This window comes from Oxyura jamaicensis, chromosome 6 (genome assembly GCF_011077185.1).
Source record: "Oxyura jamaicensis isolate SHBP4307 breed ruddy duck chromosome 6, BPBGC_Ojam_1.0, whole genome shotgun sequence".
Classification (NCBI taxonomy): domain Eukaryota; kingdom Metazoa; phylum Chordata; class Aves; order Anseriformes; family Anatidae; genus Oxyura; species Oxyura jamaicensis.
The window spans coordinates 33357655-33380554 of record NC_048898.1 but is presented as its reverse complement, the minus strand read 5'-3'; the positions used below and the strand labels follow the sequence as shown (position 1 = coordinate 33380554).

The 22900-nt window shown below is 41.1% G+C and overlaps 1 protein-coding gene across 3 annotated transcripts in view; it reads right to left on the bottom strand.

Annotated features, from left to right (window-relative positions):
- DOCK1 (dedicator of cytokinesis 1) overlaps positions 1–22900 on the bottom strand; it is a 271261-nt gene that overhangs the window by 54313 nt on the left and 194048 nt on the right. For 2 of the 3 annotated variants that reach the window (XM_035329518.1, XM_035329519.1), the window contains exons 33-37: positions 16428–16576; positions 7124–7209; positions 6781–6937; positions 3438–3478; positions 2105–2195 (exon numbers count right to left, since the gene is read on the bottom strand). In XM_035329518.1, coding sequence (XP_035185409.1) covers positions 2105–2195; positions 3438–3478; positions 6781–6937; positions 7124–7209; positions 16428–16576 — 524 coding nt within the window. Of the gene's footprint in view, positions 1–2104; positions 2196–3437; positions 3479–6780; positions 6938–7123; positions 7210–15167; positions 16193–16427; positions 16577–22900 lie in introns of those variants that run through there. The other variant, XM_035329521.1, reaches the window with a different exon arrangement.

Sequence of the window (22900 nt, the reverse complement as noted above, 5' to 3'; positions counted from 1 at the left end):
TTCCTTAAACGGCCACAGGAGGCTCTTTAATATCATTTTCTTCCCCTTAAGACAGTCATTTGATGCAAATCAAGCTGAGCTCTTTTTGACAGGCCAGCCAGAGAGCACTTCACATTTCTCATCGACAGAACCTTTCTTCATTTCTCTTATTATGGCTCTCTTAAAGCCTTTCCTTTTTTTTTTTTTAATCCTTCCTAAAACCACGCAACTCTTCACTGCATTGACAGCACAGCTTTGTACTGCAAAGCCATGTCAATGAAGGAGACAAATTTCATGGAGTCTCCAACGCAATGGCATTTTTGTCAGTATACTTCTGTTAGTTTTTAGTATCTTAAATAAAACTATTTTAAAATAAAACCTCTCTTTTCCCAAGTTTGTTTCACCAGCTCACAGTAATCTGGAGAAAATTATGGTGGCTCTCTCTCCATAAACAGCGTTCTTGCAAATTTAAAGATGAAGTTCTAGAAAGCTCTCAGTCTTGACCTAAATGTGATCCCATTAAAATCAACGTGATGCAACATATGCCAATGATGAGTGTCATGGAAAATCCTGTCCTCAAGGCTTGAAATAAAACCTCAATTGCCTAAAATTACACACACCGCAATACTGCTGCTTTTTAAGCAACACTGAACTCCTCCATCCACTGCTAACTCCTGGAAGGAACAGGATATTACATTAGATATATCAATACACTTCCACAATAAAGAATTTCCAAACCATAATGTAAGTCTATTTATAAACAAACATCTGCTTAGTGATAGAAACCTACAGTAAATACTACCCTTACATTTGCCATCTTCTATCGATTTGTAGTATGATAAAAGAAAACTGGATATTTATTTCCAGTAAATTAAAGGAGTATATTAAGATACTCATCCAGTCCCTGAAGACACTCTGTAAGAAAGAAGTGAAATTGGCTAATCTCTAATTGAAGGTCATACGACGCATATTGACTAACGATTTCAAGACATAAAGGGGAGAAGTTAGAGTGACATTTTATGGCATTGTTCATTCCATCATTTTTCTGGAAAGTGCAGCACCTGGGGAAGGCAATGCTTTATCTTGTCTAAAAGGCTCATTCATGTACTGACTGATAAGCAAGTATTACACAATTTGGCAGTCATGTTTTACGTCCCTAGCAGGAACAAGAGAGATCTTTATAGCCACGGACTCAGCCAGTTACTCGCTCCAACTTCTACCCACAGGCAAGTGACTGCACCAGTCTGCGTGACTGAAGGTGTCAAAGCCTTCTCCTCAGATCTTTAGCTCTCTGAGACGTGTCTCAGCACAGAAAATTTCATTACCAAAGAAGTAACTGCATCCAGCAGGCCGTGTCCAACAATTGCCCTCACTTTGAATAATGCATAAAGCTATTGCTACAGTGGTTTTACACTCCAGATGAATTTTACTGATGTTTTCTTTGAGCAATAACCCTGTATTTGTTTTAAAATGCAGTAAATATATTTCAGTGTCTTCATTTAACTTGTAAAAGTATGCTCTGCACCATACTTAATCTTAATATAGTTTGGATGCAGTTTTCTCAGTTTTGATGTACAAATAATTGTCTGCACTTAACACCCTCCACTTTTCAACTTTTCAAAATATACATTTTACACTATAGATTCTCTTGGGATTTCTCAGATTAAATCAAAGATTGCTAAGAGCAACTCGCTGCATAGAATGAGATGCATTTCCTTTACAAAAGGGTTCCCATTAGCAAGGCTTCAGCAATAACTCCTAAGGCTTACAGAACGCTCACCACTGGCATATGAAATAGATGCCTCCATATGCTACACAATTGTGATATTTAAAATAAATTTATATTGCATCTTTGCAGGTTATGACTTGTGGTCTTTACTTGACTGTACTTCCACGCATTTCAGATCAAGGTCGGTAAATCACGCTCTGATATGCACCAATGGCAGCAGGTTGGTTTCCTGCATAGCAATGCATTAATTACACACACAAAAGATGAAACTGAAATAAGAAGCAGTGCACAGATGTTCACCAGTTTTAAGCACAGGTTCCAAGACTGGCAAAAACAAGACTACTAGTGGTACTGCTAACATCATCTTCAAAACTTGCAATGTATTTCGGTGTTTACCTTAAGAAGCTTTGCATGAAGAAGCAATGTGTAGGCAGCTTCTGTATAGTTGTCACACTCTTTGTGCAGGTCACACAGCTTGTACAGATACCTGCAAGTAAGAAAAGCATGGGTTCTTAAAACAGGGTGGTTATTAAATGTTACAAACCAATGTAAAATAATTGGCTGTGGAGACTACACAGTTCAACTCTATCTTCAAACAGCTAAACATATCTGGGGCTACTTCTTAACGTTTGTATTTCTGTCGTCAGGAAACTTCCATGACCACTTGCATTTCCACTGTGTTTTTCTCCCAATGACTTGAGAAGAGCGATGAATCCAATATCGATTTTGTGCATGAGATCTTGCTCTAAGTGTTCAGCTCTAGAGATGGGCCTTCCTTGACTTAAATATCAGCACACCTCTGAAAGGGGATTATCTTCATTTGTTTGTTGGCTTGCGTTTCATGGCTATTTAAAAATAATTAAGTAAGTCTCTTACAAGAGTTTATTAACAGAAATAGGAGAGAACTTCAGTGGGAGATAGGCAGTGAGAGACAGCTAGTCTTTATACAGACGCTGAACAGGGCAGTCCCATGACTCACAACTTTATGTGCACATCCACAGTTACTAATCCTGCCTTTTGCTAGATTTTATTTATTTTTTCAAATCATTAAAGTGATAATTAAAACCATTTAAGCATCAGGAAGTGAGTTTACTAGAGAAAATTCTTCCAAAAAAGAAAACAAACTCCTGAGAAACAAATTCACGAATAACATTTAGATAGCTGAAGTAGCAGTGAAAGAGAAACTTCATCATTTTAGCACAACAGTCTAGCCAATTTTAAGCCAAAGTAGAAATAGAGGTCTAGGAACCCTGAGGTTTACGAAAAGCACAACAACATATTACCATTTTCACTTTGTGTGAAAATAGATTTTGAAGGGTTCCCAAAAGCGTTAAATTTAAAATAAGTATTAGTCATCTTTTATGTAATAGCCCATTTTACCCCAGGTCACATATTTCCTACCTCACCAGGAAGTAAAATTATTTCTTTGGTCAGTTTTCTTTTGCCATACTTATTTTCCTCGTGTGACAACACCCATTTGTATTTCCCTGTTCACTGTAATAAAACTGGAGGGGCTGGAGGAGGCGTACAAAAAAAATCTCGGGAGGGTAATTTCTAATGCTCACTGTTCTCAGTGAAGATGAGCTTTTGAGCTTAAAGTTCAGTAAAGGTGTGCTTTTTCATTACTTCTTCCTTTCAGCCCCCAGCTGACTGCTAAATAAGAGCTTAATTTTCTCCAATTACGCTACAGTCAATCAAGCAGAATTTGTCAGTGGTCATGTTTACAAACCTTATGTACATTTCTTCTCTCTCAATCTCCTTGTAGAAATTCTGAAAAACAAAATAATTTCCTTACAAAGTCTTTGATTTCACAGTCAGAAACACATACGGAACATGTTAGGAATTAAAAATTCATAATCGGATAGCATCAACCTCAAAGCCGCAAAATGAAATTTGCCTCTAGTGATAGCACACAAGTTATTTAACTTACAAAATCTAACGCTGCGATGTTTCATGATGTAGCATATTAGGACTTATGTCTTATTGGAAAGGTTAAGAATTTGCAAGAGCAGTACCGGTAGAAACTGGCTTCTGGCATTTGCACGTCTCACATCATTAACCATCTTCAGTTGAAATTTTGTAATATACAAAAACCTAATTTTTAAGAAACAGTTGTTCTATGGATTTTAAATTCCAAACCTTAGCTGAGCAATACATCACCTGCCCTTGAATTCTAATAGTTTCCTTGGAAATAAAAAGGCAGATTAGTGTTATTTATCTGGTTTCATATGCCACGCATTCTCATCGCTCCCTTCAGAAATGTCTGAACGCCTCTGGTCTTGAGATAAACTAGTTAACACTGCAAATATTGTAAATACAGGTTATGATAAATTGGGCAAGATATTAAAGGCTTTTCTGAATCTTATTTAAAGTTTGCCTTCAAAAGTTAAAAAAAAAAAAAAGGAAACAAAATACAAGGAAATTTATCCTTCACTGAATTACAATGCACTTCAGGGCTGAATTAAACCTGAGTAGCCAGCAGAAGATGCATAAACCCAGTACCAATAGATGCATAAGGCTGTTACAAAACCTTCCCCTTCAAAGAGAACTTAAAATACATGATAGAATATACATCCGTGACAGAATATACATCAGTGAGCTGCAAAAGACTAGTTATGTAGGGGACATACCATATCAGCTGACATAGTTGCTCACTAGTTCTGAGTTGAACCCACAAGACAAACTGAACCAAGCGAAACAACACTCCGCAGGAAATTCTAGTCTGCTTTGTGTTTACTATTTTTGTGTTTACTTTGTGTTTGCTTGTGTCTTTTTTATGTAGAATAGACTTCTGAGTTGGGCGATCAATAACGGAAAGCCATTTTGTCCCGTTACCCTGACATTGCTGCTGGCTGCTCTGCTCTTCCAGCGCAGCCTGAGAAGGGGCAAGAAGCCCACAGAACGCGGAGGGGGCTTGCCAGGAGGCTGGCATTGACCCCACTCCGTTCCCCAAGGCTCCCTCTCTCCAGAGAGCACTCCTTGCTCCAGGCCCACCTTTGGGTGCTCTTCCCATGCTGGCCCACCCATGTGCGGCTGGGCGGTGAGCAGGCGGGGAACTGATGGGGGCAAAATAACCAGAGGGGAAAGGTGGGAGCTTTAGGCAGGATCCCTCCTCTGATCTCCTCTGCTGCATTGGCTGTGCTCCTGTTTTGGCAGGATTGTCAGAGGTAGGAACAAGCAGCTGAGGGAGCAGATAGGGCTTTTTTTTTTTTTATTTAATATTTTTTAATAATCAGCACTGGCTTAAATGTATATCAAAACCTCTGACTTAAACTACATTCAACACAGGCAAACTTAATCCTGTGAAAGCCTGTACATTGTTAAAGCCCCAATTAAGAACTCTTTGAGCCCTCAAGTGGGAATTACGCTCAGCATTGGCTCTGGGTCAGACTTCTGTAAAGGCATAAATTTCACTTCAGGTGCACAGAGAATGATGAAAAGACTGTACTGGCCCTGGAGGGCAAATGGGACTTTAAAATCAACCTGAGGTTTTAAATCATGGCTACTGAAAGCGAAGCAAAGTTCTGCCCATTGATGCTTTCATACATTTCCCATAGACTTTAGTGGCAGGGTGGTGTGTGGATAACTCACAGTGATTTAACTTGACAACAGTACATCACCCGCAAATTTTATCACCTACAAATACCTGAAAAAATGGGATGACAAAATCACCCTCAGGAGACGCTGTTAGAGACACTTAGGGAAAACAATCCCCCAAAGGGGCTACCGGTTCCCCTGTGGCTGGCATGGCAAGAGTTACCAGGAAGGGTCTCAAGACTTTTATAATGAAGGGAAGGAGAAATAACTTCACCTTCCTTAGGAAATTCGCCTAGTTTTATATACCTTGTTGTCATGTTTTGGAGCGTGTGGTGCACGTGATTTTTTTATTTCCTATCTTGCCTGGTGTGAACTGGCAGATTTTTCTTACTCCTGCTCTGCTCAGGAGGACGCTGTGACTTTTCTGCAGGCAACCAAGGGCACCTGCTAGATCAACAGCCGGTGACAACTCTCCGCGTTCCTCCTCTTTTCCCATTTGCTAAACATTCTGATGCTTTCTGATGTGCACAGAGAGGAAAAACAAACTAAAAATAAAAACCCAATTTCTGATTTGATGTCTCTATATTCTCTCCCATTTTGACGGGCATCATTTCATTTATAGCTTACATGATAGCAAGGCATAAAGGCTGCAGTGAGCAAGCAGAGGACATTTGCAGTTCTTGCAAGTGTTAAAGATACAAACTATTTACTCAGATCTTCCCAAACCAGCCTGAATGAAATCTATCAGCCATATCACGTCAGGCGATAAGCACTGTCTGTACCCCACACACTGAAATGAAGTAATTTTTGATAATGTTATGGGGATGAAAGCTATGAATGCTTAACTGCTGACAGTTTAATGCTGAGTCCTAATGAAAAAAAAAATCAACAAATCTAACTAGCACTATGTCAGAGGTCTCTAAACGTTATTTTAAGACCATTTTTCCATATGCACTGATTTTGTGCTAGCAAAATCTCATACTCTAATGCTTCCAGCAAAAAGCATGATGTTTCTGCTGCTTCCAGCTATGGCCTACATGGACAAAGGTTTGTATATTCTAGAATTATTTGTATATTCTAGAATTTCTGGGACAAAGAGAAGGAAATTTCCTATCAGTGAGAAAAGCAAAACAAAACAAGTTTCTTCTGCTTTCAATGAAACAATAACTCACAACTTTGTTGAAAAATTCTTAATTCAGAAGTAGAATACAAATGGATTTGCAAAGTCAGTAGCAAACTGAATATTACTCCAATATTGTGAGTGAAGTCTTTTTCTGTACAATGTTGTTCATTAAATATCAACCAATAGCCCCCACAGGCCAGGTCCTGAAACATTCCTTCTTAAATTCTTTCTTAAAATCAATTAAGGAAATAACAACCCATGTTTCCATAAATTCACTTTCATTAAGAGAAAAAAAAATATTTTAAGATGGAATGAAAATCTTAGCACATATTCTTATTTAAATAAAATATTTTGTTAAAAGTGTAAAATTAAAAATGCAGTGATCAGTTCAGGCGGGTGACTCCTTGCTTACCAGCACATTGACAGTACAGCTCATGCGGTTCTCTTTGTTCTCGTCGTGCATTATGGTCCTGTAGTCCAACAACCTCTCCATTAAGCGGACAACAAGTTTCACAAAAGTTTCTCCACTCTTAGCAAGGTATTTGTGTTTTCTGCAGTGCTCTAAGAGACTGAAAAGCCAATTACATACGCCTTGTTAATCACACACACAAAAACCCTTGACTCAGGTGCAATTTTAAATATTGCGCATCATTGACAGATTTTAATTATTTCTGGGCTACAAAGTTCATTGTAGTCTAATCGCTCTCTCTCCTGACTTCCCCGTGACATAAATCTCACCACTGATCAACACTTACATTTTGTCAAATAACACTTTGTACTGTTCATCTCCTCTGCCTCCTTCCACTTCATGATCCAGTTTCGTGATGATCTCATTTTCAAACTACAATTAAACAAAGCAAGCGTAAATAATCAGATGGCAAATATTTCACTTTATTACTGTAGTCTCAATGGTTCACAGATTCGTTGGGTATCTTGGTGAGATGTTTAGCTACTATTTTAAAGCTTGATTGACTTTTAAGAGTTTGCAATCTCTGGTATTAAGCTATCCACTCTGATCTGCTGCCCTACAAGGGTTTTTTGTTGAAGAAATCATTGGTCATGTTGTTAAATGAAGCTTAAATATTTGCATTAGGCAAAACTGAATAAGGAGATTAATGACGAGAATTAGGGCAAGGGAAATAAAAAGACAGACACAGAATGTCCCCTGCAATAATGACGATAGCGACAACAGCGACAGAAGCAAAATGCAAACATGTTGAATGCTCTGTTGGAGACGCGAGGTAACACCTATGGCTGCTCAGCCAGCTGGATGGCTCAGCCAGATGAGCTCCCTAGCATCGCTACCATCCCTGCTTAGTACAGGTATCGACTCAGGTATTGGGTTGTGGCACAACCCAGCCAGCCTGTTAATAGGACAGAGCAGGAGGGAGTTGTTTCAAGCAGCTTAAGAGTAAATATTTTTATTTGGGAAGTAATGCAAACTTAAGTGGGCATTAGAACACATTTTAAACGCAAACTGGGTAACTCACTGTATTTTTAATGCCTACAGAGGCTTTTACTGCTGCTGCTGCTTTGACTAAGGCCCAGGTTAGGAACAAACTCGATTAGCAAAGGAAGAACCATTTTGTGTCCACTGCTAGATAAGGGGTTGATCTAGTCATCTAACTCCCAAGTCTGCATTAAATAAGCACAGACATCCACACCATCAGGGATCCATTACTGTCAAGAGACCCCGGCACAAGAACCAGGGTGAGAAGGGAGGTCCTGGTGCAGGGGAACAGGATCCCACTACTGACAGAACTGTTTTTTTTCCGAGTTTTCTCCCTGTCACTGTCACAACAGCACCTAACAACTCAGAGAAGCAAAGGGCCACCCGCAGAAGAACAAAGCGTGCTAACATTTTGTAAATGTCAAGAGATGTTCTTTGCATCCTCAGTTAATATTAACAGCATATAACGTACAAATGAAAGAAGAATGGCCTGCCAGCATGATATGCCTTCAGCCCGAGGGTGCATTTCCACCACTCCGGCCCCAGCAGCAAAGCCCAGGGCCTGCTCCTGCACCTCTGCCCAAGCCACGAGCTTCCCTTCCCCATGCCATAGCTCCCCACCTCCAACTTGTACCCGTAACATAACAGCATTTCTTATTCTTTATAAACTATTTCCACAGCCCAGAGTATTTACTTTACAGTGACAGCAGCTCCTCTGCTAAAGCTACCTCACGCTGCCCGAGCAGCCCGGGGCTCTCTGTGGCTGGAGGATGTGGGTTTTTGCTGAAGCCTGTAGGCAAACTCAGACTTTTCTTTTACCAGGGACACAGCAAGGAGGCGAGAAGCACAGCTTCAAGGACTTGTACAACAGAGGCCACATGCTAGGGATTTAGCTCAAATCTGTGCTGAAAGATAAAATCAAGAAGATCCTGCCAGCTCAGCAGCCTCTGCAAAGGCCTCGCACCAGGCACCTGGGCCAAGGGAGCAGCACCCCGAAACATCCCAGGTGCCAGTGCAGAGGGAGCCCTGGCCTCACCCGTGACATGCCAGGCAGGGTGCCAAGTGCCAGGGCCACCGCACCACCCCAGGGGCAGGCAGGGACAGCAGGGGACAGGGATCTTCCACGGGGTCAGCCCCACGGGGGAGCTGGGGAAGACAAGCTGTTATCTCCATCCAGCAGCACGGCTCAGACTGGTTTAGCTATAAAGAGAAGCTGCTTTTTTTTTTTTTTTTTTAAGTCCATGCTGTAAAGTTCTGCTGGCATATTTATTTCAGCAAGGAGTGTGAGATCACATCTCCCCTGCCAACAGACTTGTGTCATGATGAAACTCTGACGATAAGGGAGTATTTTTTACCACCTTAATTTATATCACTCTAAGGAGGCGTAGCTACGTCCACCACTGGTCTTTCTGCCAAGACATGCTGCATTTTGAGCTCTGCCCACGCAGTCCTCCCTCTGCCAGCAGAGGTTATCACAATGTCTCTGTCAAATACCAAAGACATTTGCCCTTAGTTCTGCCACAGTCTCTTTGTCCAAAGCCACTGCTTCACGCACGTGGCAAGGTAAACGTGAGCAGAACAAGAAAAACCCTCCGGCAATAGGTGTGATGAGAAGCATCAGAGCCACCCCCACAGCTGGTCGTGTCTGCCTGCTTTCCCGGCTGGTCCTGTCCTGCTGAAGCCCGCAGCAGCTGGGAATGTACACACTCCGGCCAAGGTCAACCCGCCTATGAAACGTGGCTATGAGCTGGAGATGTTCCTGCTTTGCTAAGAGAAATCATTATTAGGCAGAACTATATACACTGGTATAAAGGATTTGTTTGTTTAAATTGTGGCAAAAAAAGACTCCAAAACATGACTCTTTATTAGGACAACTCCATCTCTGAGTACCTTAAGAGGCTCTGCAGTAGTTCAGCTGCTGTTACTATAATGCAAAAGCCCACAGGCAGATCCAGGACACTTTTTATCCACCATTCCAAGACTCCACAATCCTCTCAGCATTTGCTGCAGTAATGTTCACATCTTCTCCTACCTTCACAGGCCACCCCAGGTTTTTTTTTTTTGTCCTCTGCATCTGAGTTGGGAAATTTATTTTTACATACCGCATGGCAGCCTGCCAAAATTGTCTTAAGAACGGAGAAAAAAAACCTCTCTGTTCTGAGTGTCGATGAGCTATCACGATGAGTAAGTGCAGAAAAGTCCTGCTCACCTACTGCTCTGTGTGGGTTCAGCATTCGGTCTATCAACATGCACAATGCAGCTGTGAGCTGTCAGGGAACCCTAACCAGAGACTGCATTGTGCATATAGTGATAAAATCAACTAAGTACCCAAACAACAGATATTTTATCTTAAAACAATTAGTATTATGATGTTTGACTGTTCTGAAGATGAAAACCCCAAACAGCAAATTAAACCATTTCAAAGATGCTTTTCTGTACTCCAAACGATCCAAAAAATCACAGAAACACTGTCTGGAAAGAGACCTTGAAGGTCATTTAGTCCAAACTTCCAGGTGATGCAAGAGTATTGCCAACACTAGATAAATCCAACTGTGACCTTCTTAGCCAAGCTCTGAAAATCTCCCCGGATGGATGGCTACGCAGCCTCTCTGGGTAACTTCTTCCAGTGCTGCACTAATTTCTTTGTGAAGAAATGAATGAAAAGTGAAGTGAAATAAGGTTTTTAATACCACGAATCCATTATTCAAAAAAATGACAGGAAAATGAGAAAAGGAAGAATAATGCAATCCACCCCCTCGAAGAGGCAAACCCAAGCTGAAACATGTTCCCGTAGTAAAAGGACATGTCAAGTAAAACACTGAGGCAATACGACGATGAAACAGAGAAGTCACAGAATTCACGTTCTCTAATGAGACCAGAAAGAAATTGACTTTCTAGACCAACGTGAAAAATGACACTTGCTGCCAGCAAGAAGCCTGTAGGTGATGTATTTTTTAGCAAGAAATTACTCATATGAAGAAGAGCAATTACATTTGCCGTACAGGACCTTGAGTATTTTCCCGAATACAATTTTACTTAAATTTCTGTAAATCTAGACTTTGTTGGGCTATTTCCATAATGGCTCCCTTGGGTTGAATAGAGCTAGGAGCTGTGGCATTTCTGAGGTTTTAAGGGAAAGGACTGTTTGCTCTGTGATTACTCTTCATATGTATCAAGGAGGTGGTATCACACAACCCTGATGACTAAAAATGATTTAACACAGTTAAAATGCCTTCTTCTCTCTACTGAAGAACGTTTCATTGACACGAGGTGTGGTCCATATTGTCTTCCAGGAGAGGGCAAGAAAAGGGTTGTGGAGTTGCCCAAGCTCATGGCTCTGGGACACTGCAGCTGGCATCTGTGGAAGAATTCTCAAACTTTCCTTCTCTATTTTTAAACTTATAAATTAACACAAAGTATGCTTGCAATTATAATAATGGAATTTACTCTCAAGTGAAGAAGCACCAGATTTTCCATGTTCACATTACAGCCAGTTACACTTGCTGAGGCTCCTTCTGGAGGCTTAGGGGATATATCTGGCACTAACTATGAGCTAGGTTCATATCTTTCTGTTGACAGTGAAAGCTCAAGGGGTGATGTTACGAAGATTACAGGAAATGATCATCAGCTTTTGCTTGCAGCTGATCAAGATCTCAGCTTCTCTTTAGGATGTGTGCTTGAACTTTAGCACGGAGTATATCCACTGCTTCATCTGTCTGTTACAATCTCTCATCTGGAGGAAGTGGTGGGTACAAATCAATGTAAGCTATCTAGAGTCCTCACGTGTCAGCTCAACTAATCACTTTTGGTTTTAGGCTTACCTAAAGCGTGGTCAGGCTACATTTGTAGCACTGAGTGACAATTTAATCTAGCTGTAGATGAGGAGGACTTTCAACCCTCCAAACTGCTATAAATTTGTTTAGTTACAGGATAATAATGAATTTGCCATGTAAGATTCAAGTGACAGAAAACACCACTAGAAATTAGCTCTGAAGCAGAAATAGCACACAGATACTGTAAAACTTCATTCAAAGGCCACTACAAAAGTCTTTGGTAATTCCCAACAGTTTCATCTGTTCTGTCTCCTATTTTTCCACAGCACTCTGGCTGGCAAGCAGGTCCAGTGGCCTTTTAATATGAAGCCATTTCAGATGTTTCTGGGCATACTGTAACAATAGCTTTTTTCCTTGCTCTTAAGTGAGGAAGGAATACCAGTATTCTCTAAAAGACCAGAAAGGAAATTTAAAAACAAAAACATTTTAACCTCAGCTAAAAATATTACCCATTGAAGTTAATCCTTTGGGGTGACGATTTATTTGAATTTGCATGTTCGGTGGGATTACATAGGACAATGTGCAGCATCACGGAACATAACACAAGTCACTAATTTGTGTTCTGTCCTCGAGTCCATAGTGTGGAAAGTGTCAACAAAGGGCTTACAATTGGTAAAAAGACCTACCAGGAAATTATAGGTTGTAAAAGTTGACAGATATCCAGGTAAACTAGCTACTTCTGATTAAGGAGAATTATACCAATTTGAAAGTCATTGATAAACAACAAGAAATTACAGAGCAAATAAAAATGCTGGTATGGCTGCCTCAGTGATACTAGGATTTACTGTTAAATGCTGGAAGTGAATTACAAGGGTTCCCCCCATTTCTTTCCATCTCTCCTCATTTAATTCTCTCCAGGACAGAACATTAGCTAGAGGTACTTTAGCCGCACCCATAGTTTTATTTTAGCAATCATACACATTATGCATTCATTGATTATGCGTTTCTATATGACTTTGCACTACGCATTCATTCATTATGCATTTCTCTATCATTTTTCTATCTTTTTGGCTACGGCTCCATTATGCTAAGCGTTGTTCCAATGTGTACAGAATGGGACAGATGTGTTATTCTGGGGCTCTTTCCTCAGACCGTGACTTTTACACAACTCCTTCTTCCAATGTAGAACACATACTGGAGCTTGCATGCTTCTACCACTGATGCTAACACCACCGGACAACTTTGACAATCCCCCTTAATAATGCTGTTTAGCCTGAAAACTAAACATATGGGACTTCTAATTCCTGCATGCTCACTACTGCGGAGCAGGAGGTACAGCTCATTTTACTTTGAAGGATAAGGGCTGTTGAAGTAATAAGGCTGCTTCCTTATTACTTGATGAGATGTCATAACATTGGGGAAGAAATAGTAGGGTAATGCTTCTTGCTTAACCCCTTACCTTATTCGTTAATAGTTATTTTGGGTTCTTAAAATAAGCTACTTATACTATTAATTTGTACCAGAACAATTAAATGAAATCACATTACGATGCAGTGCTACGAGATAGGGAAAACCCGTTGAACATATCCCTACTGCCAAAGACAGGTGTCTGCCTCTGCCTCCTCCCACGTTCTCCATGGACTGTTTTGTACCAGTTCCTGCACTCCCACCTCCCTGTGTACTGGTACAACTCAAAACAAGCAGAAAACAATTAAATCAAGAGTGACAGAGCCAGAAAAGGTAAGTTAAAGTTTTGGGTAGGCAAACAAACTGGCACGTTCCTATGAAATGGAGCTAGCAGAAGTGACAGATGGAAGGACCAGGGCAGAAGCAGCAGGTCGGAGCTTTTAGTGCTCCAAATTCCACATTTCAGCTGAATGACTGTTTCACGATGAACTTTCTCTCCTGCTGTCACCATGGGATCCATCACTCTCACCTGACCAGGCCTTGAACAATCAAACCAATTCTCTTTCATCGCTTCTGTGGCTCTGACATATTCCCTTTGATCTGGAGGGCTTGCCAGTAAAACAGGCAAAGGGGAAAAAGCGAGCGGAGAAGAAGGCATTTTCTTCTATAGGGAAGCTTCAGTCCCACACAGACGTTAGCATAAGATTCCTGCTTTGAGGTACAGGCTACTTTGAAGCCCATAGAAGGCTTCAAAGCACGTTAAAAGGAAGAGGACAAAAATGGGCAACTCCAGCTTTTAATTCAGCCGGCCTTTAATATATGGGAATTCATCTTCTGCTTCTTCCCAGGGCTATATATACTGGAAGAACAAAATCCCCATTCTGTCTGTTACTGGTTTTACCAGGCAAACCAACTCACAGTGAAATTAAAACAGCCGTGGGGAAAGCTGTCTGTTTGTAACACAAGGCATCACAGCCTAGAAGTTCTGCAAAAAAAAAAAAAAAAAATTCATTTCCTCCCCCACACATGGTGAGGTTTGCACATCTGCTGGAGAAGTGGAGCCAATTTAAACCCTTATTGATGTGACTAATAAGGTTAGATAATTGGATTTCTGGCAGATTAGTTTAACAGCAGCCAACCATTCAGTTTTGAACTTCTCTTTGAAAGCAAGGCTGGACAATAATAATTAGTAGTTGTATAGTTGCATACATACAACGTAACGCAGTGCATTAGGTTGACAGATTAAGTATGAAAGCTTGCCTAGCTATCGGTACTATTTAAATAAACTATTTTATATCTATTTCTATCATTTAGAGGACATAAACCACTGCAGTTAATAAACAAGTTATGGTTTGCAAGACAGATGATACAGTCAAAGTTTGGGAAGCACCTGGGAATTGCATTTGTTTGGTTCTTCGGACCAGTTCCAGTTCTACCTCAGCCTCCATATGGCACCAGACAGCTTTGATTTACACCAGTCTGTGACGCTCATGGCACCAAACCTTTAGCTCTTCTGCTTGGCTGCAAACCTTTACAGGCTCTGCATCACCAACGGGATGCTACAGGGACTCTTTTAGAAGGGGGACAGCTCATACGGGGTCTACACGAGGTGTCCCACACATCTCTGCTGCTGGCATGCAGATGTCTCGTACACATCAGAAGACGCGGGGCTGCTGCTGAATGGGGCTGACAAGTTACAACTGGCACCAAAAAGACTGAGGTGCCAAACGCCTTCTCTGCCTCACAGATAAGGTCAGCCCCCGCATCCTGGTGTGAAGAAGCAAAAGGGGAACCAACGAGAGCACACCAGGGTTGACTGTCTGCAGAAACTGGATGTACACAAGGCTGTGAGAGTTGAAACACGGCCAAGGAAATTGGCTGTGATCTTCACTCCCAGAACACCAATCAGCATGCATACAACTACATTATCTGCAAAATTATAAACGGATAGATTGATTATTCCATTAGACATAACTGTTCACTCCAAATGCACTGAAATAAGGTTTATTACCTCTGTACCTGTCATCTCAATGTTATGCCCATAAAGAAAGAAGCTATACTGACATAAGAAATATATCCCGAGTATCTACAATCCAAGACATCTCTGACTTTAGCATGAAGCATTTTTCTTCTCAAAAGGCAAAAAGAATCGTGTGAAATATTTAAGACGTTCATTTGTTAAAATCAGCCAACTATTCCACACAAAGCTGGTCCTCTTCTGTCAAGAAAATACAGGGCCATAAATTTAGCTATAAAGTTACCCTCGGATTTTTGATGATCCATATAATTGTACAAATAAAAAATGACAAGTAACAGAGAGAGCATCTGACATGAAACTGTTTAAATGGCATCCCAGTGAGCATTTCAATCTTTAACAGTATCATCAGAGTCAAACATAAGAAAGGATGATTATGCAGCAATTGGATGGATCCAAAATACAGTTCACAACCTTTCCATACAGCATCCAGCACAAAACAAATCAAAGTAATAAAGCTGATGTCATTTCCCCATGTTTAAGTCTCTCCGTGCAGATATTCCTTTATTCTGGCTACAGATTTGTTAAGGGTTTGTTATGGATAATAATTCACTAAAATATATATATTTATAATCCAAGAAAGCAAAGGTAAACATGAAGAAAAAAATAAACAACACATGTCAAACTTTATTGCAAATTTCACTAAGTCGTATCCTGAGCTGGCAGAAATTTCACCGTGTAAAGGAGCTGCTCTGACTTATATGATGAAACTACCTGGCCTAGCTAGTCTTATACTCAATCTGTAAGGTAAAGTTTCAAGGGAAAGGAAGTAAAATGAACAATATCAAGAAACTCTCCTCCACTCTTCTTGTTTCTCAAAAGCGAATGCTATAAGGGTAAGACTGTATGTGCTTATTCAAGGACTTCCTTCAGCGTGTTGAAATAAAATAGAATAAAAATGCTCCAATAGTACTTTTGATTTTGCATTGCTGATATAGCATGAAGATAGACTGCCACTGATTGGATAGGCTTTTTCCCTCTTAAAAATCCAAAAAATGATAGAGAGTATCCACATTGTAAGATAGTACAGATGATGAATTTGTACAGGTTATAGTTTCTTTTGCCACATTATCAGGCTTCCGTTTATGCCCAATTCAAGTCAGAAGCAGACTCCTTTCCTGAGTCACAGTGAAAATTTAAGACATCTGTCTTTGCTCTCCTGATGCATCATAAAAAAAGGTTTCATTTACTTCATGCAAATTTTTCCTTCAATAAGAATTTAAAACCTTCAGATGAAAATTCTATAGCCACTCAGTTATAGAAAACAAACAATCCATAATTACATTATTCTTCTGAAAAAAAAAAAAAAGGAAGTAACAAATATCCTTATGTTTCTGTCAAAGAACAGTTAAATCTTTCTTACAGGCTTCAGATATTTGTTGCTTACTGCTTACCATCTGGAAGCTTCTGGTAGAATGGAATTCACACTGCATCATATCAAAGAAGATGGGGATCGTGGCTTTTCGAAGTTCTGTTTCAGGGATAAGCGTCATTTCTAAGATGGGTCCCACCATTTCTGGGATGAACTTGATTTTATGTTGACCTGTAAAGAGAAACAATGCATTTCAGAGCTAATGAACAGCCGCTGACTTAGCAGATGATAATTATTTTAAAAGCCATATCAATAAATCCTCGTATAGCTAAAATGCAAGACAAGTATTTTTCAAGATCTGATCCTACTGAAACGTGTTATATTTTATTCCTCAAGAGGGGAAGTATGGGATACGTATAAACCCGAATTAATGAAGAGTTGTTCAGCCAGTAATCAAGCTGGAACTTGCTGCAGTTTCCAAAAAGCACCTGTACTTACACACACATATTAAATTCCAAGATTTTCTTCAAACACATCTTACGGATAGCAGAGAAGGAGGCTAAAAGGCACACCACTTGCATTAACTTATTTAGACTTCTGTATCTTCTGCAGCATACAAAATGTTCTTCACATCACTCTATCAAAATGTCACCACGAGTACATACTTACATAGCCTCAAGACATGAAACTACATCTTAGCCAAGCCGACAATATGTCTTCTTTCTCCCAGAGTCGATCTGACTGGCTAACTTTACTTCACATTTAACTCCCCAGGAGAAAACCGCACCTCCCCAAGCTCCCTGCTCTGCACACGGAACAGAAATCAAACCTTAACAGGAACACGAAGCCTAATAAATATTGGACAAGTTAAGAACATCTAGTTACTGTTCTTATTGTTGGATAAAGTGTAGAGGATGCAGATTACACATGCTGCAAATGATCTACTCAGCACCACCAGGGAGAGATGCTCGTGCAGAGCTGTGGGAGGGCACCGAGGAGCTCCAGGCTGAGGACCTGATGGCAGAAGTTTAGAAAACACAAACACATTCCGCTCGCAGCACCAGGCTGAGATTACACTATGACTTGGAAAAAGACCAATTAACCCCCCTGGGCCTGTGTCTTCTCTCCTATGAGCTAGGCCAGATGACAGCTGCCTAAATTGGAGGAGCAGGAGCAGATTTCTTCTCACTAACACTTCTGAAGTGCAGCAAGATTCCTGTATGGAAGATGTTAGGAGTCCAACACTTTACAGCATCATGTGAGGTCTGGAACATTATGGAGCTCATTTAATTTTATAATAAATAAATAAAAAGAACAAAAATTCACACTGACTTGTATAACTTATAGTGCATTTGAACTTCAGCACGTGCAATCAGTGAAGTTTCTCACAAACATGATGCTATAATGGCTGTACACAATGAGAAGCAAGTTTATGCAGCTACTGCTGCAGCTCAGGCTGGGCTTCTTTTCAGCTGGGCTAATTTAAGAAGCCCTCAGCTTCCTCCACTTCAAGGCTCTTGTTTCCCATTGCAGTTTACCAGTGGTATACGACCGAAACACATTTTAATTCATTTATATTCCACTGCACTACACTGGCATGGCAGTAACTGTGAAAGTATTTAATTAGCAGTTTCACTTTTGACCAGAACTAACATAAATCTGAACAAATGTAATCAAGCAAAAATCCTTTACTGACAAAACACGCTGCTGCATTTTTTTTTTTTTTTAACAGATATAATTTAAGTTACTTGATTTGGCAAACTTCAGAATCCCATTAGCATTAGTAATCCTATTAGGGCAAATTAATACACAACCAAAATTGCTACTTCGTATGACGCTGCAACGCTGGCTCTTGGTGAGGAATATCAAGTAGGAGGAGTAAAGCTTCCCCTGCCTTAGAAGCATTATTACATTCAGCATCTCAGGTGACACTTTTCTTGTATTACCCCTGAAAAGTGTCAGAGTCAATATTTCAGAAAACAAGTGATAGTGACAAAAGTTATTCGCCAGACACAAATTCAATGTCATAAGGTTCTCTGTGGGCTGCGATGGGTTTTTCATTGCTTCAAGCGCAGGGATCCCCTCAGAAAAGTACCTAACATCTCTGGAAACGTAGATGTGAAAAATGGAGAACTTGCACAAGGTTTCTTGCCAACACACAGGGCCGGGCCTGCAACAGGATGGGTGCTCTCGGCCTTTCTGCTGCTCGCAGGCCGCTTGTGCATTCAGCAGAACAACCAAGCAGAGCTTTTACGTCATTGAGCATTGGGCTTTGACAGATAGAAAATCTGGGAGGACCTGGGGGGGAAATAGAGGCATGTGAGGACTAGAAGAAAGCGGCTGATCCGCCACAGGGCTGTGTCGCCATTCAGAGGGGCCTGGAGCATTGGGTGGTGAGGAACCTCATGTAGTTCTACAAAGGCAAATAGAGGGTCCTGCACCTAGGGCAGAACAACCCTGTGCACTTGTATGAGTAGGGGCAGACCTTCTGGAAAGCAGCCCGGCGGAGAGGGACCTGGGGGTCCTGGTGGCCAGCAGGCTGACCACGAGCCAGCAGTGTGCCCTTGTGGCCAAGAAGGCCGACGGGATCCTGGGCTGCATTCAGAAGAGTGTTGCCAGCAGGTGGAGGGAGGTGATCCTCTCATCCTGCACAGTACTGGTGAAGCCACACCTGGAGTATTGTGCCCAGGTCTGGGCTCTTCAGTACCAGAGGGACATAGAGCTACTGGAGCGAGTCCAGAGGAAGGCTACTAAGATGTTCAGGGGACTGGAGCATCGGGCACATGAGGAGAGCCTGAGAGAGCTGGGCCGGTGTAGCCTGGAGAAGAGAAGACTGAGAGGGGTTCTTATTAATGTGTATAAATATCCTAACTGAGGATTCTCTTCTCTGGAGATATTCAAAACCTGCCTGGATGTGATCCTCTGCAATGTGCTCTGGGTGACCCTGCCTGGCAGGGGGGTTGAACCAGATGACCTCCGGAGGTTCCTTCCAACCTCAACCATTCTGTGATTGTGTGCTTATCAGAAAGCATTAAAATCACAGTGGACTGCATAAAATCCCTCGCCTGCTACAGGAAACCCATCCCTGTGCCTGCGGGGATGTGGCTGCTCCCCCTGAGCTCCCTCAGATCATCTGCCCAGGGAACCACAGGAAGCGATGTGCTGCTGTGGGTGCTACCTGCCAGCTTTGGACACAAGGAGTAGTGCAATGAAAGTGTTCACCCACCAACTGGGTGAAGTGGGAGAGGGGTTGGAACCCAACTGGCATCCGTCTTAAGGCATGGCATACAGCGGCGATGTGATGGCACACGTGCCAAGATGATGTTACCCTGTGCAATGCTGTGCCACAAGACAAGGCATCAGAGCGACAACCAAAGGCAATGATCCTGCTCTGGTGCCCGAGAGCATGCACTGCAGCTGCCTGTCACACGCAGCACTTGCTGATAAACAACCGAACAATGAATTCTCCTTTTTTTTCCCCCAGGAGCGCAGGAACTCCCACGCAGAGATTTAATATGTGACAAGTCTGGGAGAAAACTGAGGCCTCTCTTCTGGAAACTGAACTGTGCATCTGCTTTAAAAACCACATTCAAAAACAGTATTTTTTTGGATATGTAAAAACTCCTCCTCACAGTGACTTATGCCTTGCCATGAGATATGCTAGAGACCATTCACACAGCAGCAGCAAACTTGAACTAAAATCCAGGTGCTTTCTTTATCTGATAACCTGCATGATCTTCATTTCCCAGGTTCTCCTAATTCACTTTTGGGCCACAAAAACCACCAAAAAACTTGCTAGCGAACTCACCTCTGACATGGGCCAGCTCTGAACACGCATAACAAATCAGAGGATGTTATTTGTAATGACTTCTATTTATATAATGCTCAAAGTTCAGGGCTATTTTTAACCCTAGCCTTCCTTCCAATGACATTAAAGTCTCTGTCAAGACACCTTTTCCGATGTCAAGTCCTCGGAGGAACCACTGGGCTGGTGACCAGCTAGCTGCATGACAGCAGCAGCAATAATTTCACTTCTTCGTCAGGCATTTTACCTAGCTGGTTCAATAAGAACGATGCTTTCTGATCTGTCTTTCCTCCATCAACTTTATCATGAGGAAATAAATATATTTATATAAATTGCTTCTTCAACATTTCACTGTTGAAACCACTAACCATTGACAAATGGTATACATAACCTAGCATCAAATTCTGTTTTGTATATGCTGAAGTGCACCACATAACACTTCTAAGTGCACGCTGTTTGATTCCCTACATTTACCAAGACAGATGCCACAGCTTTCCCAATGTTTCTGTGACACTTACTGTCTCACCCAGGGCTAAGGTGCCCCAGTGCTAACAAAACAGTGACTCAAAATAATGTATTGTTTTAAAGTTGAGGTTGTGATATGGAAGGAAAAAAGCCTACCAAGACTAATATACATTGTTTTTGGTGCACACAAGAAAATAAAAGCCTTGCAGGGCTTTCAGAACGCCAGCACAGCAGGGGCTCTGCACAGGGACTACACTCCCCAAAGCCGTCCTCATTGCTTCTGCATCAGAGCACTCAAATTTAAAGCCTTCACGATCAAATCTAGCAAGGTCTCAGACAGCACAGCTACAACGAGGATTTAAGTAGAAAATCTGTCAAGCTGGATCTCTTATACATGGTTCCCTGTTGAAAACAAAAACCTTATTCGTAAATTACATGTATTTAAAGTGTGTGCACACAGTTACCTATTGTTGTACTCCACCATATATGCTCTTTTGTATTAAGTACAGAAGGAAGGCTGGAATATTGCAGCCAACACTGCATCAGAAATACACCAGCAAGGATAACCTTTTAGAGTTTGCATTTTACTATTTAATTTCAGAAAATAAATTATACTCTTAAACGTGCATTGCAGCTACTGGACTGTCTTGTTCCCAATGGGAAAGTTTTAACTCCGCAAGTGTTAGATGTTAACCATGGCATTTGTGAACAAAAAATGATGAGCTAAAATGAGAGTTTGAGGCTTATCCATGCCCTTTAATACATAAATCAAAAGTCAAAGTTATTTGTCTTTATCATATCTTATGCACAATGACAGAGAGGCATAAAAAATTATATGCTCAAGCATATGCAAGAATTATAGGTTTTCACTTCTGATTTTGTTTCTGAACATATACATTAATAATTTGACTAATGTAGTGAAACTCCTAAGATAAAAGTGTCAAGCACACTACAATGAATTCCCCTGCAGTGGTAAGTCAGTATTATTTCTTAATTGATGCTGTGACATACATGAGATTGGTGAAGAGCCAGAAGTTAAACATGATCAGCATTGACTATCTGTATTACAAAGAGGCTGAGAAAAAGAAAGCTTCTCATTATGAAAAGTACAAAGGCCTTGTTGGATTGGGGTCCTGGCTCCGATTTACCTTTCTCCTGCAGCTTTTGTTGGGAAGAGCCGCAATTTACCAACTCCCTCAACATGTGCAATTTCAGAATTAATGATCCCAGTCACTTAGGGAATCACGGACATTAGAGCTAGAAGAGGTCAGGGAGCCATCTACATAGGTAATATCAGCTTATAATGGAGAAACCAAAAATATGTCTAAAACCCTATCAAAAATAAAAAGGCTTTTTTGACAAACATTGAAGAAAATTTGCACCCCCACCCGCTGCCAATCAATTCACAAAATGCTACTGGAAATGATTAGCGTCTCCCTGTTAATGGTGAAAAACTAAACCCAAAAGTTACTAAATAACCTGTCCTAGAGCAGCCAACATCAGCAACAGGAGTAAAAAGCATTACACTCTCTATAGCCCCCAGGTTTAGTAAAATAACCTCATGTAACAATAGCCGGATGTATAGCCATGTACGCAAACATCCCTACTTTCAGTCTGCTAAACGCCATTGAAAGCAGACAAGGTTGAAGAATCCAAAGATGCTGGAGAAATTAGGAAAAATAACGGATGTGCTTACATGACTGTAAGCACAGAGCAGTGAAGGATTTGGCTAATAACTGACAAAGAAGCTGCCAGAGTCCTGAGCTGGCTGACCCAGCATCAGTCATGGGCCTGGTATCATTATCTGTCTGTCAAGTCCCATATCAGGTGTGCATTATGCTTTAATCTGGTCTCCAGGCACTTAAGTCACAAAAGATGCTTCTAATAAAAAGTGATTTCAGCTGCTCTTGGAAGGCTTTTTTCATCATTCCAGCAAAGTGGATGCAAACTCTGCAATATCAAATAATTATGAGCCCTTGCATTCCCTTCTTTTATATATGCTGACTTTTTTTTCAACTTTCAGCAACAACAGTTCAGCTAGAGATGTAAGTGAAAGGGCAAACACGTTTATTTCTGATAACTTAAGGAACTTTTGATAATACTCAGACACAGCTGAAGTGTCTCCACTGTTAAGCTCAGGAAAATGAAACCTGACAGATGAGTACACTCAGGTCGCAGTAAATACCCCGTTGCTCATGAAATCCAATCCCCATATACCTAAATTATACCCACAGAACAGACGCAAAGTTGAGTCAGGCAGATATGCTTAATTTACCCACCAGCTC